Source organism: Oncorhynchus kisutch, linkage group LG8, assembly GCF_002021735.2.
Source record: "Oncorhynchus kisutch isolate 150728-3 linkage group LG8, Okis_V2, whole genome shotgun sequence".
NCBI lineage: Eukaryota > Metazoa > Chordata > Actinopteri > Salmoniformes > Salmonidae > Oncorhynchus > Oncorhynchus kisutch.
The window spans coordinates 32,920,949-32,941,899 of record NC_034181.2 but is presented as its reverse complement, the minus strand read 5'-3'; the positions used below and the strand labels follow the sequence as shown (position 1 = coordinate 32,941,899).

At 42.5% G+C, this 20,951-nt stretch overlaps 2 protein-coding genes across 3 annotated transcripts in view; one reads left to right on the top strand and one right to left on the bottom strand.

The window, feature by feature from the left end:
* Positions 1-9,389, top strand: part of LOC109894895 (hemicentin-1-like) — a 73,990-nt gene extending 64,601 nt beyond the window's left edge. The window contains exons 67-81 of the mRNA XM_031829427.1: positions 445-615; positions 768-920; positions 1,104-1,241; positions 1,583-1,704; positions 1,831-2,071; positions 2,267-2,326; positions 2,452-2,571; positions 2,894-3,085; positions 3,176-3,301; positions 3,417-3,542; positions 3,658-3,786; positions 3,895-4,188; positions 4,394-4,513; positions 4,620-4,746; positions 7,151-9,389. Of these exons, the coding sequence (XP_031685287.1) occupies positions 445-615; positions 768-920; positions 1,104-1,241; positions 1,583-1,704; positions 1,831-2,071; positions 2,267-2,326; positions 2,452-2,571; positions 2,894-3,085; positions 3,176-3,301; positions 3,417-3,542; positions 3,658-3,786; positions 3,895-4,188; positions 4,394-4,513; positions 4,620-4,746; positions 7,151-7,541 (2,510 nt within the window). The 3' untranslated portion in view covers positions 7,542-9,389. The remainder of the gene's footprint in view (positions 1-444; positions 616-767; positions 921-1,103; positions 1,242-1,582; positions 1,705-1,830; positions 2,072-2,266; positions 2,327-2,451; positions 2,572-2,893; positions 3,086-3,175; positions 3,302-3,416; positions 3,543-3,657; positions 3,787-3,894; positions 4,189-4,393; positions 4,514-4,619; positions 4,747-7,150) is intronic.
* Positions 9,390-16,344: 6,955 nt separating this feature from the next.
* LOC109895841 (uncharacterized) lies at positions 16,345-19,291 on the bottom strand. 2 transcript variants are annotated; one of them, XM_020489866.2, is made up of 2 exons: positions 19,203-19,291; positions 16,345-18,748 (listed from the first exon to the last, which is right to left on the bottom strand). In XM_020489866.2, exon 2 carries the CDS (start codon positions 18,715-18,717, stop codon positions 17,407-17,409), a length of 1,311 nt encoding a protein of 436 aa, XP_020345455.1. In that variant the 5' UTR covers positions 18,718-18,748; positions 19,203-19,291; the 3' UTR covers positions 16,345-17,406. The 2 variants fall into 2 exon arrangements, with proteins under 2 accessions (XP_020345455.1, XP_031686013.1); XM_031830153.1 differs by lacking the exon at positions 19,203-19,291 and having other exon boundaries at positions 16,345-18,817.
* Positions 19,292-20,951: the final 1,660 nt, after the last annotated feature.

The window sequence follows — 20,951 nt, the reverse complement described above, 5'->3', positions numbered from 1 at the left end:
TTGTATTTTTTATTTTTTATTGAAAACATGGCTCAAATCTATCCAAACCTGTTCAGAGTTATCTGTGGTTCTTCAAATGTAAGACGACAGTTGATGTTGTTGTTAAAGTTATATATTATTGGATGTAATGTATTTGTATTTTGTATTGTTTTAGTCAGTATTTGTATAGTGGCTGTGCAAAGGCCCTTACCTTTACACAGGCCCAAATGAGCTTTTGGCTAACCCCGGCACATTTACATGGATGTTGCATTATCATGTTGATTAATGTTGATTGTCCCCTATAAATAAATAAATAAAATAAATCTAATATTCCTACATTTAGATCCTCTGGATCCATTATATCAAAGGAATAAGAAAACACACAATAGTAATTATGGATTGTTTATTTAATTCTCTATATGGATGATCTCCGTCTCCCTCCCTACTCTCCCTCTCCTGCCACAGTCAATGGAGGTTATTCTAACTGGGAGGATTGGGGCCCATGCAGCACCACCTGTGGTCGAGGGAATCAGGAGCGAATCAGGTTATGCAACAATCCAGAGCTGGCCAATGGGGGGAAATCATGTGATGCTCCCAGTAGGGACTCCAGGAGATGTCAGATTGGACTCTGTCCAGGTACGGCTGTTTGAACTGTTCTCCTGTCACTCCAAACAGACGCAGCTGAATTTAACAATTAAATCATGTGTGTACATAGAAGGTATAGTACTACAGCTACTCTTAAATAATGTATAACTTAATACTTATGTCTCTGTCTCTGTTGACTGAAGGGGAGGCCCCTCGTAGGGCCAGGGGGAGTCTGATAGGGGTGGTGAATGATAGGGAGTTTGGGGTGTCGTTCCTGGAGGCTAACATCACAGATAACCCAGAAGAAGGCACCAGCACCCTGCAGGCCCACCTGGACAACATCCCTCCTAGTGTGGGTGAGTATGGGAGTGTGAGAGATGTCTTACAGTAACCAGTAGGAGCCTCTCAGAAGCACATCTAAATGCAATAATCAAGCACATAGATCACTCAGCCACTGATCATTGCTGTATCCTGACCTATCACACTTTGCTCAGAGGTAGTTCCATAGAGGCTGTGGTCTAACTACTGATGTTTTGCAGGTCCATTGCTACGGGTGTTGGTGTCTGTGTTTGCTCCCATCTACTGGACCACAGTGCTGCAGACTAGAGCAGCCAGGAACGGCTACTCCCTGACCCAGGGCCTGTTCAGACAGGAGTCACAGCTGGAGTTTGACACAGGTCAGCACTGAAGAACAGATACAATAACATCCTGTAAATTAACCTGAACTAAGGTTTACTCTACTGTAAATGTAGTCCCATAACAGTGGTTGTCTCTCGTAAGCAGCATTGTCCCTTTAAATCTGTACATAAGACAACCAGCAGAGGGCATAGTTCTCCATGACTGCAGTTTTTTAAAATTATTACTAGGATCTGGTTTCAATGACGGACTCCTTTGGCAACTTCAATAAGAACCCCCAAAAATATGGGGTGGGTCCTCTTCAGACAGACAACTCTCCCAAGTGACTGTTTTATAATGTATCCCAGATGTATTTGAATGTTGTGTTTGTGTTTGTAACCAGGAGAGATCCTTCAGTTGACCCATGTAGCCAGAGGTCTGGACTCAGAGGGGGCTCTCCTAATAGACATTGTTATCAATGGCTTTGTCCCTCTGACATTATCAACCTCCCATCTCAATCTGCAGGTGTGTAATGATTAACACGGTCATCCTAAGGCCAGCTGAAGTCCCTGACTGTGACAAACCATAAAAGTCTTAATTAAATCTCAACATAATCTATCTCTAATATGATGATTGCTTTGTGTCATGCAGGAGTTTGATGAGTCATACGTGCAAACGGGACCAGGGCAGCTGTACTCATGGTCATCCCAGGCCCACCAGAGAGCAGACGGTCCCATGGTGCTGCGCTGTAACCACTCCATCATCTACGAGGGCCGAGAGGAGCGTCAGGGGCCACTGCTGCAGCTCATCAAGGTGTCCCAGATGGATGGCATCTACAGCATGTTCACGCTCAGTCTGGACTTCCAGATCACAGCCTCCCTACTCCTACCTGGTCAGTGGAAATATAAGACAGATTACCACAAGGCAGGCTAACAATACAGACTAACAGACAGTCAGTCAAACACTTGAATTTTAACTGGTGTACTGTAGCAAACACATTCATTTTTAAGATGTAATTTTCATTGTTTAAAGTTGTGATACAGTAGCATCTTCTGCTCATGGATTGAATGTGCTCCTCTGTCTTTAGATGGGGATGGAAAAACATGCCCGGAAGGTTTTGTCCTGGATACAGCCTCTTACTGTACAGGTACGTTTTGTATACCTTTTCCTTCTTCAATTTCTTTGTTGGATCGACCAATGTTATTTTGTAGTTTGCAATTCAATGAACTCATTAATGCAGATTACCTTTATAAACTGTATCTGAATGCTTAGATGAGGATGAATGTGCTGCCGAGTCGCCTTGCTCACATTCCTGCAACAATGTGATGGGTGGCTTCTCCTGTGCCTGTCCCTCTGGCTTCACCATCTCCCCAGAAACCAACACATGTCAAGGTCAGCTACAGGAAACTGAATGCTGCATAATTTATCACACCATTATACAGTATCTCCTAATTAGATACAACGTTACAGTAAGTGATCGGTCTGTAAAGGGATCTGGTATCATGGTGATTTGTATGCTATATTTAGAAGGTAATCTATTTTGAAATTTGTAAAAAAAAAAAATGTTGGGGGATAAAATGTAAACAGAATCAGTTAGCTAGCACACGCACTATTTGGTTCCGGGGTGATATTATCACTGTGAAAGTATACATCCTACTGCTGTATTGCAGACAGTGTTCATGTGTTTGACCTCACATGTGGTATCTCTCTACAGATATTGATGAATGTGCCCAGGGCTCCCACATGTGCCACTACAACCAGCAGTGTGTGAACACGGTTGGCACATACCGCTGCCAGGCTAAATGTGTCCCAGGCTTCAAGCCCAGCGCCATGGGATCCAGCTGTGAAGGCAAGTCTATTCACAACAAATACACTTTTTTGGGAGGGGGGATTGTTTTTCAGTCATGCACTGAATAGAATACATTCAAGTCTCCATCTTATAATAAGGTCCTGACAATAAGGCATATTAGTAACAGAGTTTGACCTGTGGTGTGAGTTTCAGATGTGGATGAGTGCCAGGAGTCGTCTCTCTCCCCGTGTCAGCAGCAGTGTCTGAACACCCTGGGCTCCTTCCGCTGTGTCTGCAACCCTGGCTACCAGCTGTCTGGCCAGCGCTGTCTGGGTCAGTGGACCATGTGACTCACTGATGATATTATCAACAGAATCAAATCTTTCATACCAGTATCATACAAGTTAAATTGTGGAATTTCTAACCCTTTGTGTTTGTTTGTATACAGACATCAACGAGTGCAGCAGGAATGTGTGCCCAGCTCACCAGCAGTGCCGCAACACAGAGGGAGGCTACCAGTGTTTCGACAGCTGCCCAGCTGGCATGAGAATGGGAGAAAATGGAGCCTGCGTGGGTATGATGCCATTTATACTTCACCCATCTTTTACTTTGAATGTTGTTGTGTGGTGTGAGAATGCTGATCCTATCATTATAGTATGCCCTGTGTTTACCAACATTGTGATTCACAGATGTGGACGAATGCCAGGATGGAAGCCACTTGTGCCGTTACAGCCAGATGTGTCAGAACACCATTGGGGGGTACGGCTGTGTCTGCCCCAGAGGTTATCAGTCCCAGGGGGTGGGCCGTCCATGCCTGGGTAAGACACTTCATTTTGGCATAGACATGGATTACTACACTAAACAATATGCTACTGTCCAATAAAATCTTGTTCTAAGTAGTGTGTGAGTCTTGTTTTGCCTTTCAGACATTGATGAGTGCCTACAGATGCCAAGCCCCTGTGCCCACCAGTGCCGTAACATGCCAGGCAGCTTCCGGTGCCTCTGCCCACCAGGCACTGTGTTAACGGGGGATGGGCGCTCTTGTGCTGGTCTAGAGAGAGGACAGGTCTTCTCCAACGGTAGCCGTGTCAGGGCAAGACTGCGCCCACAGCTGGTGTCGTCGCTGGGTAGGCCCATTCCCTCTCGGCATCATGGGGTATCTCGCATCACCAGACAGAGCTGCCCCATAGGCTATACCAACAGAGATGGCACATGTGTCGGTGAGTCGTCTCTTCCCCCCCCCCCCCCCCGAAGTAGTAAGATTCCCGTTCAGTCATATATTTGGCATCTGTGTTTGTGGACAAGATGAAGAAAAAGCTTTGCAGCTTCTAATTTGATTTGAATGTCTGTAAGCAAAGGCCACAAGCAAGGGAGTTGAGTGTGGTACGTCTTGCTCACCTCATTGTGTCATCGGTCTCTGTACAGATCTGGATGAGTGCTTGCTGAGGAAACCGTGCCAACATGAGTGCCGGAACACAATAGGGGGTTTCCAGTGCCTCTGTCCTACAGGCTACCAGCTGTTACCCAACGGCAGGAGCTGCACAGGTATGGAGAAAACAAACAATGAACACTACATAAACCACCCACCACGACTAGGTTTACATTGCCAAGAACACATACAGATACGGTGTTTCCTTTCTGATGCTTGCAGACATTGATGAGTGTGCAGTACAAGGCATCCAGTGTGGACACAACCAGATGTGCTTCAACACTCGTGGAGGATATCAGTGTTTGGACACGCCCTGCCCTGCATCCTATCAGAAAGGAGGAAGCCCAGGGTATGGAGCTTCAATAAAACACCACTGTGTGTTTGCAATATGTGGTTAGACAGATCGTATTTTTGTAATCAAATCAAATTGTATTAGTCATATGCACCTAATACAAAAGGTGTAGACCTTACAGTGAAATGCTTACTTACCAGCCCCTAACCAACAATGCAGTTCAAATAAGAATAAGAAATAAAAGTAACAGGTAATTAAATAGCAGCAGTAAAATAACAATAGCGAGAATATACACAGGGGTGGTACCGGTACAGAGTCAATGTGCGGGGACACCGGTTACTCGAGGTAATATAATATATACATGTAGGTAGAGTTATTAAAGTGACTATGTATAAATGATAACAACAGAGAGTAGCAGCAGTGTAAAGGGGGGGGGGGGGGGGGGATGCAAATAGTCTGGGTAGCCATTTGATTAGATGTTCAAGAGTCTTATGGCTTGGGGGTAGAAGCTGTTTAAAAGCCTCTTGGACCTAGACTTGGCGCTCCGGTAGTGCCTTGCGGTCGGAGGGCAAGCAGTTTCCATACCAGGTAGTGATACAACCCGTCAGGATGCTCTTGATGGTGCAGCTGCAGAACCTTTTGAGGATCTGAGGACGCATGGCAAATTTTTTCATTCTTTCTCCTGACGGGCAATAGGTTTTGTTGTGCCCTCTTCACAACTGCCTTGGTTTGCTTGGACCATGTTAGTTTGTTGGTGATGTGGACACCAAGGTACTTGAAGCTCTCAACCTGCTCCACTACAGCCCCGTCGATGAGAAGGGGGGGCGTGCTCGGTCCTCTTTTTCCTGTAGTCCACAATCATCTCCTTTGTCTTGATCATGTTGAGGGAGAGCTTGTTGTCCTGGCACCACACGACCAGGTCTCTGACCTTCTCCCTATAGGCTGTCTCGTCGTTGTCGGTGATCAGGCCTACCACTGTGTCATCGGCAAACTTAATGATGGTGTTGGAGTAATGCCTGGCCGTGCAGTCATGAATGAACAGGGAGTACAGGAGGAGACTGAGCATGCACCCCTGTGGGGCCCCTGTGTTGAGGATCAACATGGCGGACGTGTTGTTACTGACCCTTACCACCTGGCGGTGGTCCGTCAGGAAGTCCAGGATCCAGTTGCAGAGGGAGGTGTTTAGTCCCAGGGTCCGTAGCTTATTGATGAGCTTTGAGGCCACTGTGGTGTTGAACGATGAGCTGTGGCCAATGAATAGCATTCTCACATAGGTGGTCATAGGTGAGAATGGGCAGTGTGGAGTGCAATAGAGATTGCATCATCTGTGGATCTGTTAGGGAGTTATGCAAATTGAAGTGGGTCTAGGGTTTCTGGGATGATAGAGTTAATGTGATCCATGACCAGCCTTTTTAAGCACTTCATAGTTACAGATGTGAGTGCTATGGGTCGGTAGTCATATAGACTGGTTACCTTAGTGTTCTTGGGCACAGGTGGTCTACTTGAAACATGTTGGTATTACAGACTCGGACAAGGAGAGGTTAAAAATGTCAGTGAAGACACTTGCCAGTTGGTCAGCGCATGCTCGCAGTACACGTCCTGGTAATCTGTCTGGCCCTGCGGCCTTGTGAATGTTGATCTGTTTAAAGATCTTTTCTCACATCGGCTGCGGAGTGTTGATCACACAGTCTTCCAGAACAGCTGGTAATCACATGCATGTTTCAGTTAAATGCCTCGAAGCGAGCATAGAAGTAGTTTAGCTTGTCGGGTAGGCTTGTGTTACTGGGCAGCTCTCAGCTGTACTTCCCTTTGTAGTCTGTAATGGTTTCCCAAGCCCTTCCACATCCAACGAGCGTTAGTGCCGGTGTAGTACTATTCGGTCTTAGTCCTGTATTGATGCTTTGCCTGTTTGATGGTTCGTCGGAGGGCATAGCGGGATTTCTTCTAAGCTTCCGGGTTAGAGTCCCGCTCCTTAAAAGCGGTACCTCTAGCCTTTAGCTCAGTACGGATATCGCCTGTTATCCATGGTTTCTGGTTGGGGTATGTACCCCAACCAGAAGCCATGGTGGGGATGACGTCATCGATACCCTTATTGATGAAGCCAATGACTGATGTGGTGTACTCCTCAATGCCATCGGACGTGTCCCAGGAACATATTCCAGTCTGTTCTAGCAAAACAGTCCTGTAGCTTAGCATCTGCTGCATCTGACCCCTTTTTTTTATTGATCAAGTCACTGGTGCTTCCTGCTTTAATGTTTGCTTGTAAGCAGGAATCAGGAGAATAGAATTATGGTCAGATTTGCCAAATGGAGGGCGAGGGAGAGCTGTGTATGTGTCTGTGTGTGGACTAAAGGTGGTCATCTTGTACTTCCCTTAGTTATAGTATGTCACTGACCTTTGGAGCCTGACGGTATCAGTACCTCTGAAAGTGTAACAGTTGACTCTTCTCTCTCCATGGCAGGACGTGCTACAGACCCTGCTCTCGGGACTGTGGCTCTGGGGGTTCCCCTCTGCTACTGCAGTACAAGCTGTTGACCCTCCCCCTGGGCATCCCAGCCAATCACAACGTGGTGCGCCTGTCTGCCTTCTCGGAGGGGGGGGTGTTGCAGGAGATAACATCCTTCACCATTCTAGAGCAAGGCAATGAGGGGGGTCCAGGGGTGGGGGCAGGGGGCCAGATGTTTGGCATCAGAGACGAGGCAGGCAGGGGCATCATCTTCACCATGCGGCCCCTGCAGAGGTCAGGCCTGGTGCGTCTCGGGGTGCAGGCCACCACCCTCTCCACACAGGGCCGCATCACATACCAGAGCATCTTCATCATCTACATCTCCATCTCTAGATACCCCTACTGAGATGAGCCCCCCCAGCTGGAGGCTGGAACTGACTGTGTGTGCCCCTGAGAGGCCACTGACCCCTACTTCACCAACCTCTGTAGAATCAGGCCCACAGCCTGGAGGCCTGTGAGACAGAGCGTGCTAACCAAGCCAAGAAAGCACTAATAATGAGACAAGGTAAACAGTATTAACACTAAGGATTTCATGGATATTTGGACCCTCTGGTACAGTAAGTAAACTGGATTGAAATGGATCTTAAACTGTGGGGACACAATTTTGCCAAAATCTGTTCTTGTAAAGAAATTGACCTTTTATAAGATTTGTTGGATTCATTACAATGAACACTCCAAAGATGGTCCTGTAGCATTAGAATGGCGTGTAGTTATTTATATTGTGATAATGCTACAGGTGTTTTTTTTAAAGTCATTGTTGTCACTTGAACCAGCTATAAGGTGCTATTCTGAAGGTACTTGACAGCTTTGTTGAATCAGTAAGGCAAATGGTGTTTGCATTGCAAGAACAAATCGATAAGAAAAGATTGCTTCACCTGGCCTGGACTAAACCATCTTAAGCAGTACAAGTACAAGACCGTTTGAGAGTTTGCACTTATCGGAATCTGTTTTGAATGGAGTTGGCCTCAGGTAGTAGGGCCACAATATGGACATCAATGTCCCTTTCTGCTTAAACCGTTTTAGTCATTAGACTGTAGTATTCTGATTTAGCCATCCATCTTTCTTGATGTGTTTCAAAGGTGCAGGATTAAAAACTATGGGGGGTAGGAAGTAGCAAAGACATTGTGCTGAACTAGAACTGTTCATTTGTAAACCAAAAGAATACTCAATTAGTATTATACATGAAACACACCCCAAAATCAAAGAGAATTTGAAAGTGGAGAACCACATTCAGTGGGTGTTTGCAGGGGCGGACTGCGACAAGCAATCAGACCTGGCATTTCTAACACACTGGCCCCCAGTATTAGCCAGATAAGTCATTTTGCACACACAAAAAAACAAGTTAGACCAGCCCACTGGGCTAAAAATGGACCAGCCCATCTGGCATTTACCTGAAATGACAATGGCCAGTTCACCCATGTCACTAAGTTCACATCCACCACAAACACTCCTCTATGAGATGAAGGGAGCATACATTTCCTGTTATACATGCAGCTGTGATACATTCACCATAACACTGTTATTCCATTGCTCAACCTCTTAGACCATGAATGTATTTTGCAAAAAGGAACAATCGTAACTTATATACAGCGATTAAGATATTCTTAACCCCGATTTCTGATATCAACCCAAAGTTTGGAACTGTTGTAAATGTAGCCGACACAAAAAAAACGTGTTGCTCAGAGTGGAAAAAATGGAATCTGTTCCAAATGAATGCACATATAACGACGGTACAACCTGATGCAGAGTGTCTTGAACATTTCCTCTCTGTGTGGCCCACAAGTTATATAAATATCTCACTGTGGTATGGAATTACAAACATGACAAGAGGAACTGATGATGCACTACCCAATTTAGAAATTGCACCTTGTGCATTCTACTATGTCAACTTTCAAGAGTAAGTTTAAAGCCAGGCTGAGTTACTAACAAAAAAAAGAAAAGGTTTGGTTGTCGGTTCTGTTCCCTGAACTGGTTCCAAGTCCTGTCTTTAACCTTACAAGCTATTTCATGAAATATGTTACCTAATCATTTTGTAGCCATTTGTTCAGTGGCTCGTTGGCAAATTTTATACGATTTATGCAATTGGTGATTTTGGACCATTGCTGATGGCCTCGACAACCCTCAGCAGGCAGTAACCAATACAGTACATATTTCAGTAGGCCCTATACTACAATAAACAATTTTGTCCCTGAAACCTAAGAATTGAATACTTCACTAGCTACAGTACCAGTCAAAAGTTTGGACATACCTACTAATTCAAGTGTTTTTCTTTATTTCTACTATTTTCTACATTGTAGAATAATAATGAAGACATCAAAACTATGAAATAACCCACATGGAATCATGTAGTAACCAAAAAAGTGTTAATCAAATCAAAATATATTTGAGATTTTAGATACTTCAAAGTACCCACCCTTTGCCTTGATGACAGCTTTGCACACTCTTGGCATTCTCTCAAGCAGCTTCATGAGGAATGCTTTTCCAACAGTCTTAGCACTTGTTGGCTGCTTTTCTTTCACTCTGCGATCCAACTCATCCCAAACCATCTCAATTGGGTTGAGCTCGGGTGATTGTGGAGGCCAGGTCATCTGATGCAGCACTCCATCACTCTCCTTGGTAAAATAGCACTTACATAGCCTGGAGGTGTGTTGGGTCATTGTCCTGTTGAAAAACAAATGATAGTGGGACTAAGTGAATTCTAAAATTCAAGGCACAAAAATCACTAGACAGTGTCACCAGCAAAGCACCCCCACACCATCACACCTCCTCCTCCATTCTTCACGGTGGATCCACAAATGTGGAGATCATCCGTTTACCTACTCTGTGTCTCACAAAGACAAGGCGGTTGGAACCAAAAATATCAAATTTGGACTTATCAGACCAAAGGACGGATTTCCACCCGTCTAATGTTTCTAGGCCCAAGCAAGTCTCTTCTTATTATTGATGTCCTTTAGTAGTGATTTCTTTGCAGCAATTCAACCACGAAGGCCTGATTCACGCAGTCTCCTCTGAACAATTGTGTCTGTTACTTCAACTCTGTGAAGCATTTATTTGGGCTGCAGTTACATCTAATGAACGTATCCTCTGCAGCAGAGGTAACTATGGCTCTTCCTTTCCTGTGGCTGTCCTCATGAGGGCCAGTTTCATCATAGCGCTTGATGTTTTCTGTGTTCCTCCCGTAGCTTGTCACAAGACAACTGATTGGCTCAAATGGATTTATAGGGAAAGAAATTCCACAAATGAACTGTTAATTGATATGCATTCCAGGTGACTACCTCATAAAGCTGGTTGGAGAACTTTAAAGAATCTCAAATAAAAAAATATATTTAAATTGTTTAACACCTTTTTGTTTACTACATGATTCCATATGTGTTATTTCATAGTTTTGATGTCTTCACTATTATCTTACAATGAAAAAATAATTATAATTCAACCTTGAATGAGTAGGTGTGTCCAAACTTTCGACTGGTACTGTTTGTAAGTTGATGCCCTCGTCATCAGGCGGTTTGTAATAATGTTATGATGGAATGCAGTGTATATATGACAGGATTTAAGACGGATTTTATATTTAACAATATGGCATAATATTAGCATTATAATCACTATAAACCAGCAAACCATCCCTTTAGGTATATTATAGATAAATTGTTTGCCACATTTTAGAAAAATGTGGCTAATATTTTACAAAGATTATATATTTTGGAAACCGGGCTAAATTGTTTTTGTTATCTGCATAATTTTAATAAATGTTTTTTTTGTATTATCATTAGACATATTCCACCTATTACAGTTTTGTTCTGATTGCATAGGCACTATCTTTGAAACTATAGGCTATTTTTGCAAAACTCTACACACTAACCACAAAACCTTACACCAAACCAGCAAAACATTGTACATCTCTTGCAAAAGCAAACAATTCTTACAAAACTTTTTTTTTGAGTCAATACAGTACGCACAAACCATCGATTGAATAAGCACACTAAGCACCAATTACCCACTGATTGTATAAATGAAAAACACTTGTGACTTTTTCTTTTTCTGTGTGCAGGGCATAGCAGTTTGCAATAACGTTTTGTCATACATGTAGTAAACACACATACACACAGGTATCCAAATGTGTAAAGTATGGATGTGCATTCCGTACATAACACACTATCAATACAAATAAGGGGGAAAAGTATTTTTTTTTCTTCCTCAAAATGTCTTAACACTCCTCAAAACAACAAAAGTGCAGCAGAAGAAAACAAAAACATTTGTGCTAGAAAGTTTTTCATTTTTGGGGGGCTATATCTCAACTTCTATGTGGGTCTGGCCATAAGATCACATGCGATGTTGTCTTGACCTAGGCAGCGTGGGAAGTATCGCCTGGAGTGCCTTATCCAGGCCTGGCATGACCCCTCATCGATGTCTCCACAAGCCTCCTCCATTACCTGTAGAAGGGGTATGCGCTGTTGGGGATGGCGATGATACACCTTCCAACGCCATGCAGAGAAGAATTCTTCAATAGGATTTAAGAACGGAGAGTATGGTGGGAGATTGAGTGCAATGAAAAGTGGGTGACGGTGAACCAATTGCGGACCACAGCAGCCCGGTGGAAACTAACATTGTCCCAGATGATAACGTACCTGGCTACTGTGGCCCCTGGTCATTAGGGATTAGTCTGTTGTGGAGGGTGTCCAGAAATGTGATAATCTGTGCAGTGTTGTATGGGGCTAGGATTGCATGATGGTGAAGGACGCCGTTTTGACTAATAGCCTTTGTTATGTTGCCACCACATTGTCACGGGACGTTGATAATGGCACGGTGTCCGATGATATTCCTGCCACGGCTCCTTGTTTTTGCTAGGTTGAAACCTGCCTTGTCCACAAATATTAGCTCATGATGCACGGCATCTGCTTCTAGCTCCATGACTCTCTGAAAGAGACAAGACAAAACAATGTAGCACAGTATGAAAAGACAGGGATCAGTCAATATGATGTAGTACCATACACTTCCAGTACCAATGATAGGATAGTATAGCTTACCTGCACATATTCATATCGCAGTTGTTTTACACAGTCTGAGTTTCTTTCGAAAGGGACTCTGTACATCTGCTTCATCCTAATTCTATTGTGTTTCAGTAGACGAGACAGAGAGACTCACTCTGTTGACGTTTTGGAATATGGTGTTATCTGCCATTATGTGGTCCTGCAGTTCTGAGTCTTCAATGACTATATTTACAATGTGGGTCTCCTGCTCTGGGGTGAACAGTCAACCTCTTCCAACAGATACTGGTTTTCTTGCAGTTCTGTAAAAACAGTTGAATGGTTTTAGTGATAGATCCTTCTCATGAAAGTTCAGTACATATTACTGTACCAGTAAGACCACAGCACTTAGTTACTTACCGGTTCTCATTTTGAAATATCCGAATGATACCTGCAACAGTAGATTTGGTTGAACCTGTTGGCCAGCCTCCCTCATGCTCATCCTATGGTTGACAACACGGTCAACCACAGTCGCTCTGATTTCATCAGTTATTGTTTTCCTGACTCCCCTTCCTCTTCCCCATCCTACTTCACCTATTTCTCCTCCTCCTCCTACTTCTTCACCTTCTGATACCTCTTACGCTCTGTCCAATATTGTCCAAACCAAATGTTTACTGTGGCCTATTTATAGTGCTCAAGTTCTGATTTGTAAGTGAACTCATTATCTAAAAGAGTTTTCACGTGTCAATGTGGAAAGGCAATTGGTGAAAGTGTAGCAATGTAGAGACCAATGTTTACAGTTTTGCTAGAAGTGTGTTATTAAATTGCAAACTGAGTGTAAAGCAGTGAGTTGTGTTTACAGTTTTGCAAAAAGTGTGTTATAAAATTACAAACTGATGTAGAGTTTAAGCATTTAGAAAAAAAACTGTACTGAAAGAGTACTGTCAGTGTCAGACTAATCCAATCAAAAACATTGCAACTGTTTGGCAGCTATATTGGCAAACATGTACCCTATGTTTAAATCAGCAATAGCTGGTTTTCAGTACATTTATCTATATGTGGCCCGATTCAGACTTATGAAATGTACATCTTTCCTACGCATGCCTTTTCTACAAACTTCTCAGTTGTTATTCAGACTTACCTTATGCAGGTGTTTAACAGGCTTTGCAGGCATGGCTCCCTGGGCTGAATACATTTTATTCAACTGCTGAAAACCCTCCCACTTGCTAGTCAACAGATTTTCTCATGGAGTTTTCATTCAATTGAGTTTCCACTACATTTATCTAAAGCCATCCCTTTAAATTGGCATACCGTTAATTAAAATTCTCAGACTCAGAGTATATGGAGAGCATGGTTCAGAATATTAGTGATCAATTTAAGAAAGCCATGTAAATAATAGGGCCGGGACAATACCAGTATCGTGATACTTGTTCATATCATGGCAAGGAAACAAAACATTAAGTGGATTTGACTTCTTTAGGAAAATAGACCTAATTTTGGAACAAACATCATTATGTTGTCATCCAGAATCACATTTATTTATTTTCCAAGCTATAGCACACATGATTTTACATCCAGCAGGTTTTTAAAGGGCCAAAGAGTTTGGTCTGCTTCCTGTTTTCATTTTTGTCATGGAAAAAAAACACTGCGATACTGGTATCATCCTGGCCCATCCTGGCCCAAGTAAATATAAGCATATTCATCTCCTTTTCAGCACCAATTGGTAGACTTAAAAATACTCTGAATTGTGAACTCAGCAAAAAAAAGAAAACGTCCTCTCACTGTCAACTGTGTTTATTTTCAGCAAACTTAATATCTGTAAATATTTGTATGAACATAAGATTCAACAACAGACAAACTGAACAAGTTCCAGACATGTGACTAACAGAAATGGAATAACGTGTCCCTGAACAAAGGGGGGGGGGGGTCAAAATCAATCTGGTGTGGCCACCAGCTGCATTAAGTACTGCAGTGCATCTCCTCCTCATGGACTGCACTAGATTTGCTAGTTCTTGCTGTGAGATGTAACCCCACTCTTCCACCAAGGCACCTGCAAGTTCCCGGACATTTCTAGGGGAATGGCCCTAGCCCTCACCCTCCAACCCAACAGGTCCCAGACGTGCTCAATGGGATTGAGATCCGGGCTCTTCGCTGGCCATGGCAGAACACTGACATTTCTGTCTTGCAGGAAATCATGCACAGAACGAGTAGTATGGCTGGTGGCATTATCATGCTGGAGGGTCAAGTCAGGATGAGCCTGCAGGAAGGGTACCACATGAGGGAGGAAGATGTCATCCCTGTAATGCACAGCGTTGAGATTGCCTGCAATGACAACAAGCTCAGTCCAATGATGCTGTGTCACACAGCCCCAGACCATGACAGACCCTCCACCTCCATCCCGCTCCAGAGTACAGGCCTCGGTGTAATGCTCATTCCTTCGACGATAAACGCAAATCCGACCATCACCCCTGGTGAGACAAAACCACGACTTGTCAGTGAAGGGCACTTTTTGCCAGTCCTGTCTGGTCCAGCGACAGTGGGTTTGTACCCATAGGCGACGTTGTTGCCGGTGATGTCTTGTGAGGACCTGCCTTACAACAGCAAGCCCTCAGTCCAGCCTCTATCAGCCTATTGAGGACAGTCACTCTGCATTTTCACTGGCCACTGATGGAGTGATTGTGCGTTCCTGGTGTAACTCAGGCAGTTGTTGCCATCCTGTACCTGTCCCGCAGGTGTGATGTACCGATTGGGGTGGTTCATTTCTTTACTATCAAATGAGGAGAGACAAACTTCTCATACAAGTCAAAGTTATACTTAAACTAAATCTTGAATCACTTATTAATAAGGGAGCAGGTCAATACAACGCACACATATAAAGTTAATCAATTGAGTGCTCTACGATAATGATGGCTGGTCATGGCTGGTTGACGATTCACGCTCAGGTGATTCGTTGAGAGCCACGAGACCAAAGTACAGAGGTCTTTTATAGCCAAGATACAGCCCTTCCAACCTACATGATGAACAACAGATATATATTGAATGAGTCACAAGGTTAAGATTTGTATGAAAGATACCTATAATACATAGCAGACAGTATCTGCTGTGTCAACAGTTTTCATTGTGTAGAGACCAGTGTCTGGCCCTGTATAGACCAGAAACATTAACTCATGCTCTAGAATGCTCTTTAGGTTGTATCACCCAAAAGACATCATAAATCTCGTGTCAGTGTTATCTCCCAGAGGCCCATCCTCAGTAGAACACACACACAATATATAGAATACTCTTCTGTTGAATAAACCAACCATTTGATGCAATAAAATATTATAACAATCGTACAATTTTTCCACCATACATTCCTGTGCAGGTGTTGTTACACGTGGTCTGTCACTGCGAGGACGATCGGCTGTCCGTCCTGTCTCCTTGTAGCGCTGTCTTAGGCGCCTCACAGTACGGACATTGCAATTTATTGCCCTGGCCACGACTGCCATAACTGTGACCTTAATTGCCTACCGTCTGTAAGCTGTTAGTGTCTTAACCTCTCTGGCCAAAAGCCAGTGAAAATGCAGAGCGCCAAATTCAAATAAATTACTATTTGCTGCCCTATGACTGGGTTCACATTGGTCTCCAGCAATCATAAGGTAAAATAGATTGTAATTTATATTTACAATCCCCTTATCCAAATGGCTTCAATTTACCTAACTCTCATCAATAGCTCTTATCAATTTGTAAACTACAGTGCATGGAGAATGGTGTTATTCGGGAAAATGAAAGTAATGTTGTTCCAATTGGAACCGTCAGGTTTCGCAACCTTTATTCATCGCGCATAAAGGTGGTGGAATTATGAGGGAATTAAGTCAAGGTCAGAATATGGCGTATCTGTAGAAACACCTTCATTTCTTTGATTTCCACCCCAAACAAATATTGGGTGAATAGCATGCCTTTCTCATGTTTAAGGTCAGAATACTCAGAGAGAAACGTGCATAAAAAGGGAATTACGACCATTTATGCATGCTTAACTCGTCAGAATTACACAGGAAGAGCTTTGAGTCACTATCATTAAGAGTTCACCTCCAAGTCAGTCATTGTGAGTCATCCCAGGTTTCAAAATCTCTAAAGTAGAATTAAGTCAGAGAGTCAGAATGTCAATTAAAACTTTATTATTGAATAAAAAAATAAATACTCGTTTTTCATTTGCTAGTATATATTGTTTTTCCTTAAGGTCCCAGTATTAAAAAGATAATTACCATTTTCCACAAAACAAAATTGACATGCCCATTGGGCTAAAAATGGACCAGCCCATCTGGTATTTGCCACAAAATTATTGGCCAAATTGTAATATGTTAGCCATATGTTCCACTATTGCTAGCGAACCTTAGGAACAATCACACAAATGTGACAGAGGAAAGAAAGGTAAAATATGTAATGGAATGAGGCAATATGTATGGAAACTAACACTAAAGTGACATGCATGTATAACTGATGGTGAATACACATTAGAAGTTTTTGTTTGCTGGTAAAAAAAAAAATCCTTATGGCCAGTCTACCTCCGGGTGTTTGTGAAACAGGAAGAGAGGAATCAGATTAACATATTTTCAAGTTTTTTTCCAATTAAAAATCACTTAACAAATAATGATACACTCTCACAAACAGCAATAGTACACACAACTGTCAAATGGAAATTAATGTTATTAATGTTACTAATTATTCAGTAAATTATTGATAATTGCTGAATAATTGGTTGAAAACTTTACATCCTTTAATATAACGCCACCTTTTTATACACAAGGGGAGGTCCTTGGGACAAGGTAAAAACAGGTTTGTCAAATAAATGACAGAGTTAACCAAAGTGTCAAAACTGAGAATATAAGCCATTTTTGTCTGATATTTACTACCCTAACATATGGAATTGTTTTAAAATAGTTATTACATGGAACATATGGCTGTTTTATTTAGCAAAAAAGATAGTCCAAAAATAAATCCGAAGGAAGTATAGTTTGTAGAGTCTGAAATGCAATCAGGTAGGTATTGGGAAGCTTAGGAAAACATCAGGGACGATCATAATGCAATAATTGTCAATTCACTCCTATTCATTTCATCGCGCAGTCCTTTTCTGCCAAGTTGGGAGGTGGCTGACCTTACTGTCTAACGAGTCGTCAAGGCTTGGCTAGAGCAAAACAGACTATTATTCATATGAAATAGGCCAAGAAACAAAAATGACAAAAGAATGTCAAAATCAGATTTGCATCATCAAAGCAACAGTCCAGATTTCCTTAAAGTGTTGTCAACATTTTGAACTAGCTCCTTTTCATATTCCCACAGCTTTTTGTCCACAAGCAGCTGATCTTTAGTGAGGCTCCCTTGCAGGGGAACTCTGACGTGTACTAGCCGACACACATCAGGTGGTACCCAGAAGGTCTCCCCTAAAGTCTTCAGCACAGAGTGAACAGATGTCTGTACTACATGTCTAGGGTTGACAATCAGTTTGGTAGGGTTGATAACAGCTTCTCTCGAGGGTTCTCTGTAAATATGCTCCAGGATATTGATCCCTGGAATTTCCCTCCATTGTGGCAGTTTAAACTTGCCACTGTCTTCGTAATGGTTTTTGGGGAATATGTGGTTCTCGATGACAAAGACTCCTACTCTGGGGTGCTGGTATTGAAGGTCCTCCAGCAGTAGATGCAAATTGGCATGTTGGTAAGGCATCACAATCTCATCAATGTCATGAAGAAGTACATACTTTGACTGGTACATGTATCTATAGATGCATTCATTCAGAGTGGTCAGCTGCCCGTAGTAGTGGAGATCTCCTTTGTGCTCCTCAAACCTCCAGCCTTTGGATGGGTTGAGGAACTGATCAATCGGCCATTCTACTATTTCCAGTATACCCTCTTCCCTGTAGTGAACTAACACTGGTTCCAAGTCCTGACCACAGCTGGTGTTATAGATAACCACTCTCTGCACCCCAAGGAGTTTGTACATCTCCATAGTTTGAACAAACTGCAGGACATTGTTGTAGCCCCCGAAAAGGTTGGAGATGCACACTGTAAAGTTGTATGGCAATATCTTCTCCTCTCTCAGTTCTTTGTTTTGTATGGACAGGAAGTGCTGGTTTTGGTTGGCTTTGATATCTGAATGTATTGATATAGTGACATGTGTCACATTATACATAGATGGACTCTGGCACAGCACATCTGTGGTCACAAAGGGGAATCCAAAATGGTCACTGTGCATCTCCACCTGTGCCACTGAGGCAGGAAAGCAGCCATGTCCACCACAGAAAAAACAATGAAGTGGCTGGAGATCACCTCTTCTGATTATACTAATGATACGGATTGCTCCATCCACTCTGTGGTCTTTGTAGGCAGACACCATTAAATGCTTAGTGTCTTTAATCGGAGTTATTGTTTGATCACTTATGGGAATTTGCCAATGTGTTTTTGCAGGGTATTTGTTTGTATTCAATTTGATATATATGGACCATGTCCAATATAAACATATCACTGCAAAGAATATTAGAAGACCAAACTTAAATTTCAGCATAGTGTAGGCTATGTCCATCAAAATCCAGCTCTGTGACTCCAGACCAGACCTATTGGGGGGAGACATCGTTTATTGTTTAGAGCTCAAGTTCTCTTTTTTAAATACAGTAGCTAGCCAATGCAACTTTGTCCTTGTTTTTTTTTTATTTGCGGACTCGGATGTGAATATTTTAACACTGCAACATCCACATTAAAATATATATATCATTTTCCAAATTAGGCTTTTTTTCCGTTGGGATGCGCATCAACAGAATGTTTTCACTCTAGTGCAGTAATAATACGAGCGCTTTATTTCCAGATAAAGTTAACTATGAGGAAACACTGGTAATTATAATAACATATTTTAAACGTAATACGGTAGTTGTGAGCTACATATGCTTTTTATCAGCGTAGCCTAACATAAATTCGAGGAATCAATGTATTTACAATTCTCTTGATCAAATGAATCAAAACAATCAAACATACAAAATGTGCCATTTAATAATAATTGTGTAGGCTACATACCTTATTCATTGATGTTTCTTAGCAGGTGACAAACGCTTTCATATTTCAACGTCTCCACATGGTGGACTCTGAGCAAGTGATGGGTCGTTCTCGAATGAACGGCTCTTTTTCAATGAATCAAGAACCGAATCGCATCTGTGAAAGAGCCGCTAAATTAGCTCCCTGATTTGCCTAGGCTACTGCTTGAATAATCTTCCTTTTTTGCAGGCGATCTAATAATTATGTCTGGTTAAAATGTATTTGAACTCACATATCACGATCTGACATAATGGTACTCAACTTTTTAGGCTTTACATTCGAGATGTGCTATTTTTCATGGTTTTATTATATTTTTAAGCACTCGTCACCAGTGGATCCAGATGACCAGGGCTGACCGTCGTTATCGCACATACATCATCATTTACAGGACTTTTCCATGTAGCCTACCTTAAATAATCATTAAAATAACTGATGACAAGAAGTAGGCATACTACTGGCTTGATGCTGAAAAAAGCTTATTGCCTTTAATTGGCAGCTGTAGTGTCGCCGGTAGGGAGAATGGCGATTAAAGGGGGTGGGATGTGTGAGGAAAACTGCACTGAACGAAAGGAGCACCGCTGCGTCTTGACAAAGCGGCATATCCCCGGCGCCACGTGAATGAGAAAATGGCCAACAAAGCTGACACACAGCGCGACCACTCTGGAGGGACTCCAGCCTCCCAAGTGCTCATTGCATTGCTATCTGGGAGGCTAGGTACTGAACAAAAAGCCATTTGGGCGCCAAATTAACAGCTAGGGGAATGGAGCCAAAAGTCCGGCTCATCAAAAAGACTAGGAATGCCCATCACTACTCAGGGCCGGCCCTAGCAACTAAGACATAAGCAACCGTTTTCAACTAACTGTTGAGAGTTATAAAAGTAGATTCTTATTGCCAGCAGTAATATTCTTATGACATTGACAGCAGTAAGATTTAAGTTTAACAGGTTCCTAACCTTAACCACTAACCTTATGTTAGCCATATAGCTAATGTTAGAGTTAGCTACCTAGCCCCCTAGCTAATGTTAGCCACAACAAATTGGCATTTGTAACATATCATACTGTACATTTGTAACATATTGTACAAATTGCAATTCGTAACATATCCGAATTGCAATTTGTAGCATATCATACAAATTGTAATTCGTAACATATCACACGAAATGGATGATGGACATCAACAAATGAATACATACCATACCAAACATAACATATCATACCCACTTGAGTGTCCCAGATTGTCCTTTACTATGTTACGTCTACCCCTGAGTCCAGGTTGGTTTTTGTCTTGTTTTGTCAGTTACTGGCAGTTACTCAATTAGCCTATGTCAGCTAACATTTCTTAGATTGGTAAATTAGTCTAACCAGTTATTTAAACTCACAGTAAATATGGTCCAATAACCGACCGGGGCTCGCAAAGCATGTGCCCAGGGGCCCTGACCTCCATGGGGCCCCCATTGATGTTAGTCACTCTCACTCAGATATCATATTAACATGGCATGTCATGGTCAAATGTGTCAAAAACATTTTTTTAGCTTAGGCCCCCAAAAGGCTATGGCTGGGTCTGGGTGAACTAACCTGTTTATGGAATGGAATGATATGTTCTATCTATGGTATTGAACTCATTGCATGATAACTTAAGAAGAGATAATACACAGCTGATACACTCATTAAATCCCTCCCCTCACAGCACTACCCATCTTGGTTTGAATAAATGACAGAAACAACTTCCAAG

What these genes read in the sequence shown, in the direction of transcription:
- LOC109895841 (XM_031830153.1), bottom strand. Translation starts at nt 18,765, where the DNA reads ATGTCTCCCCCCAATAGGTCTGGTCTGGAGTCACAGAGCTGGATTTTG.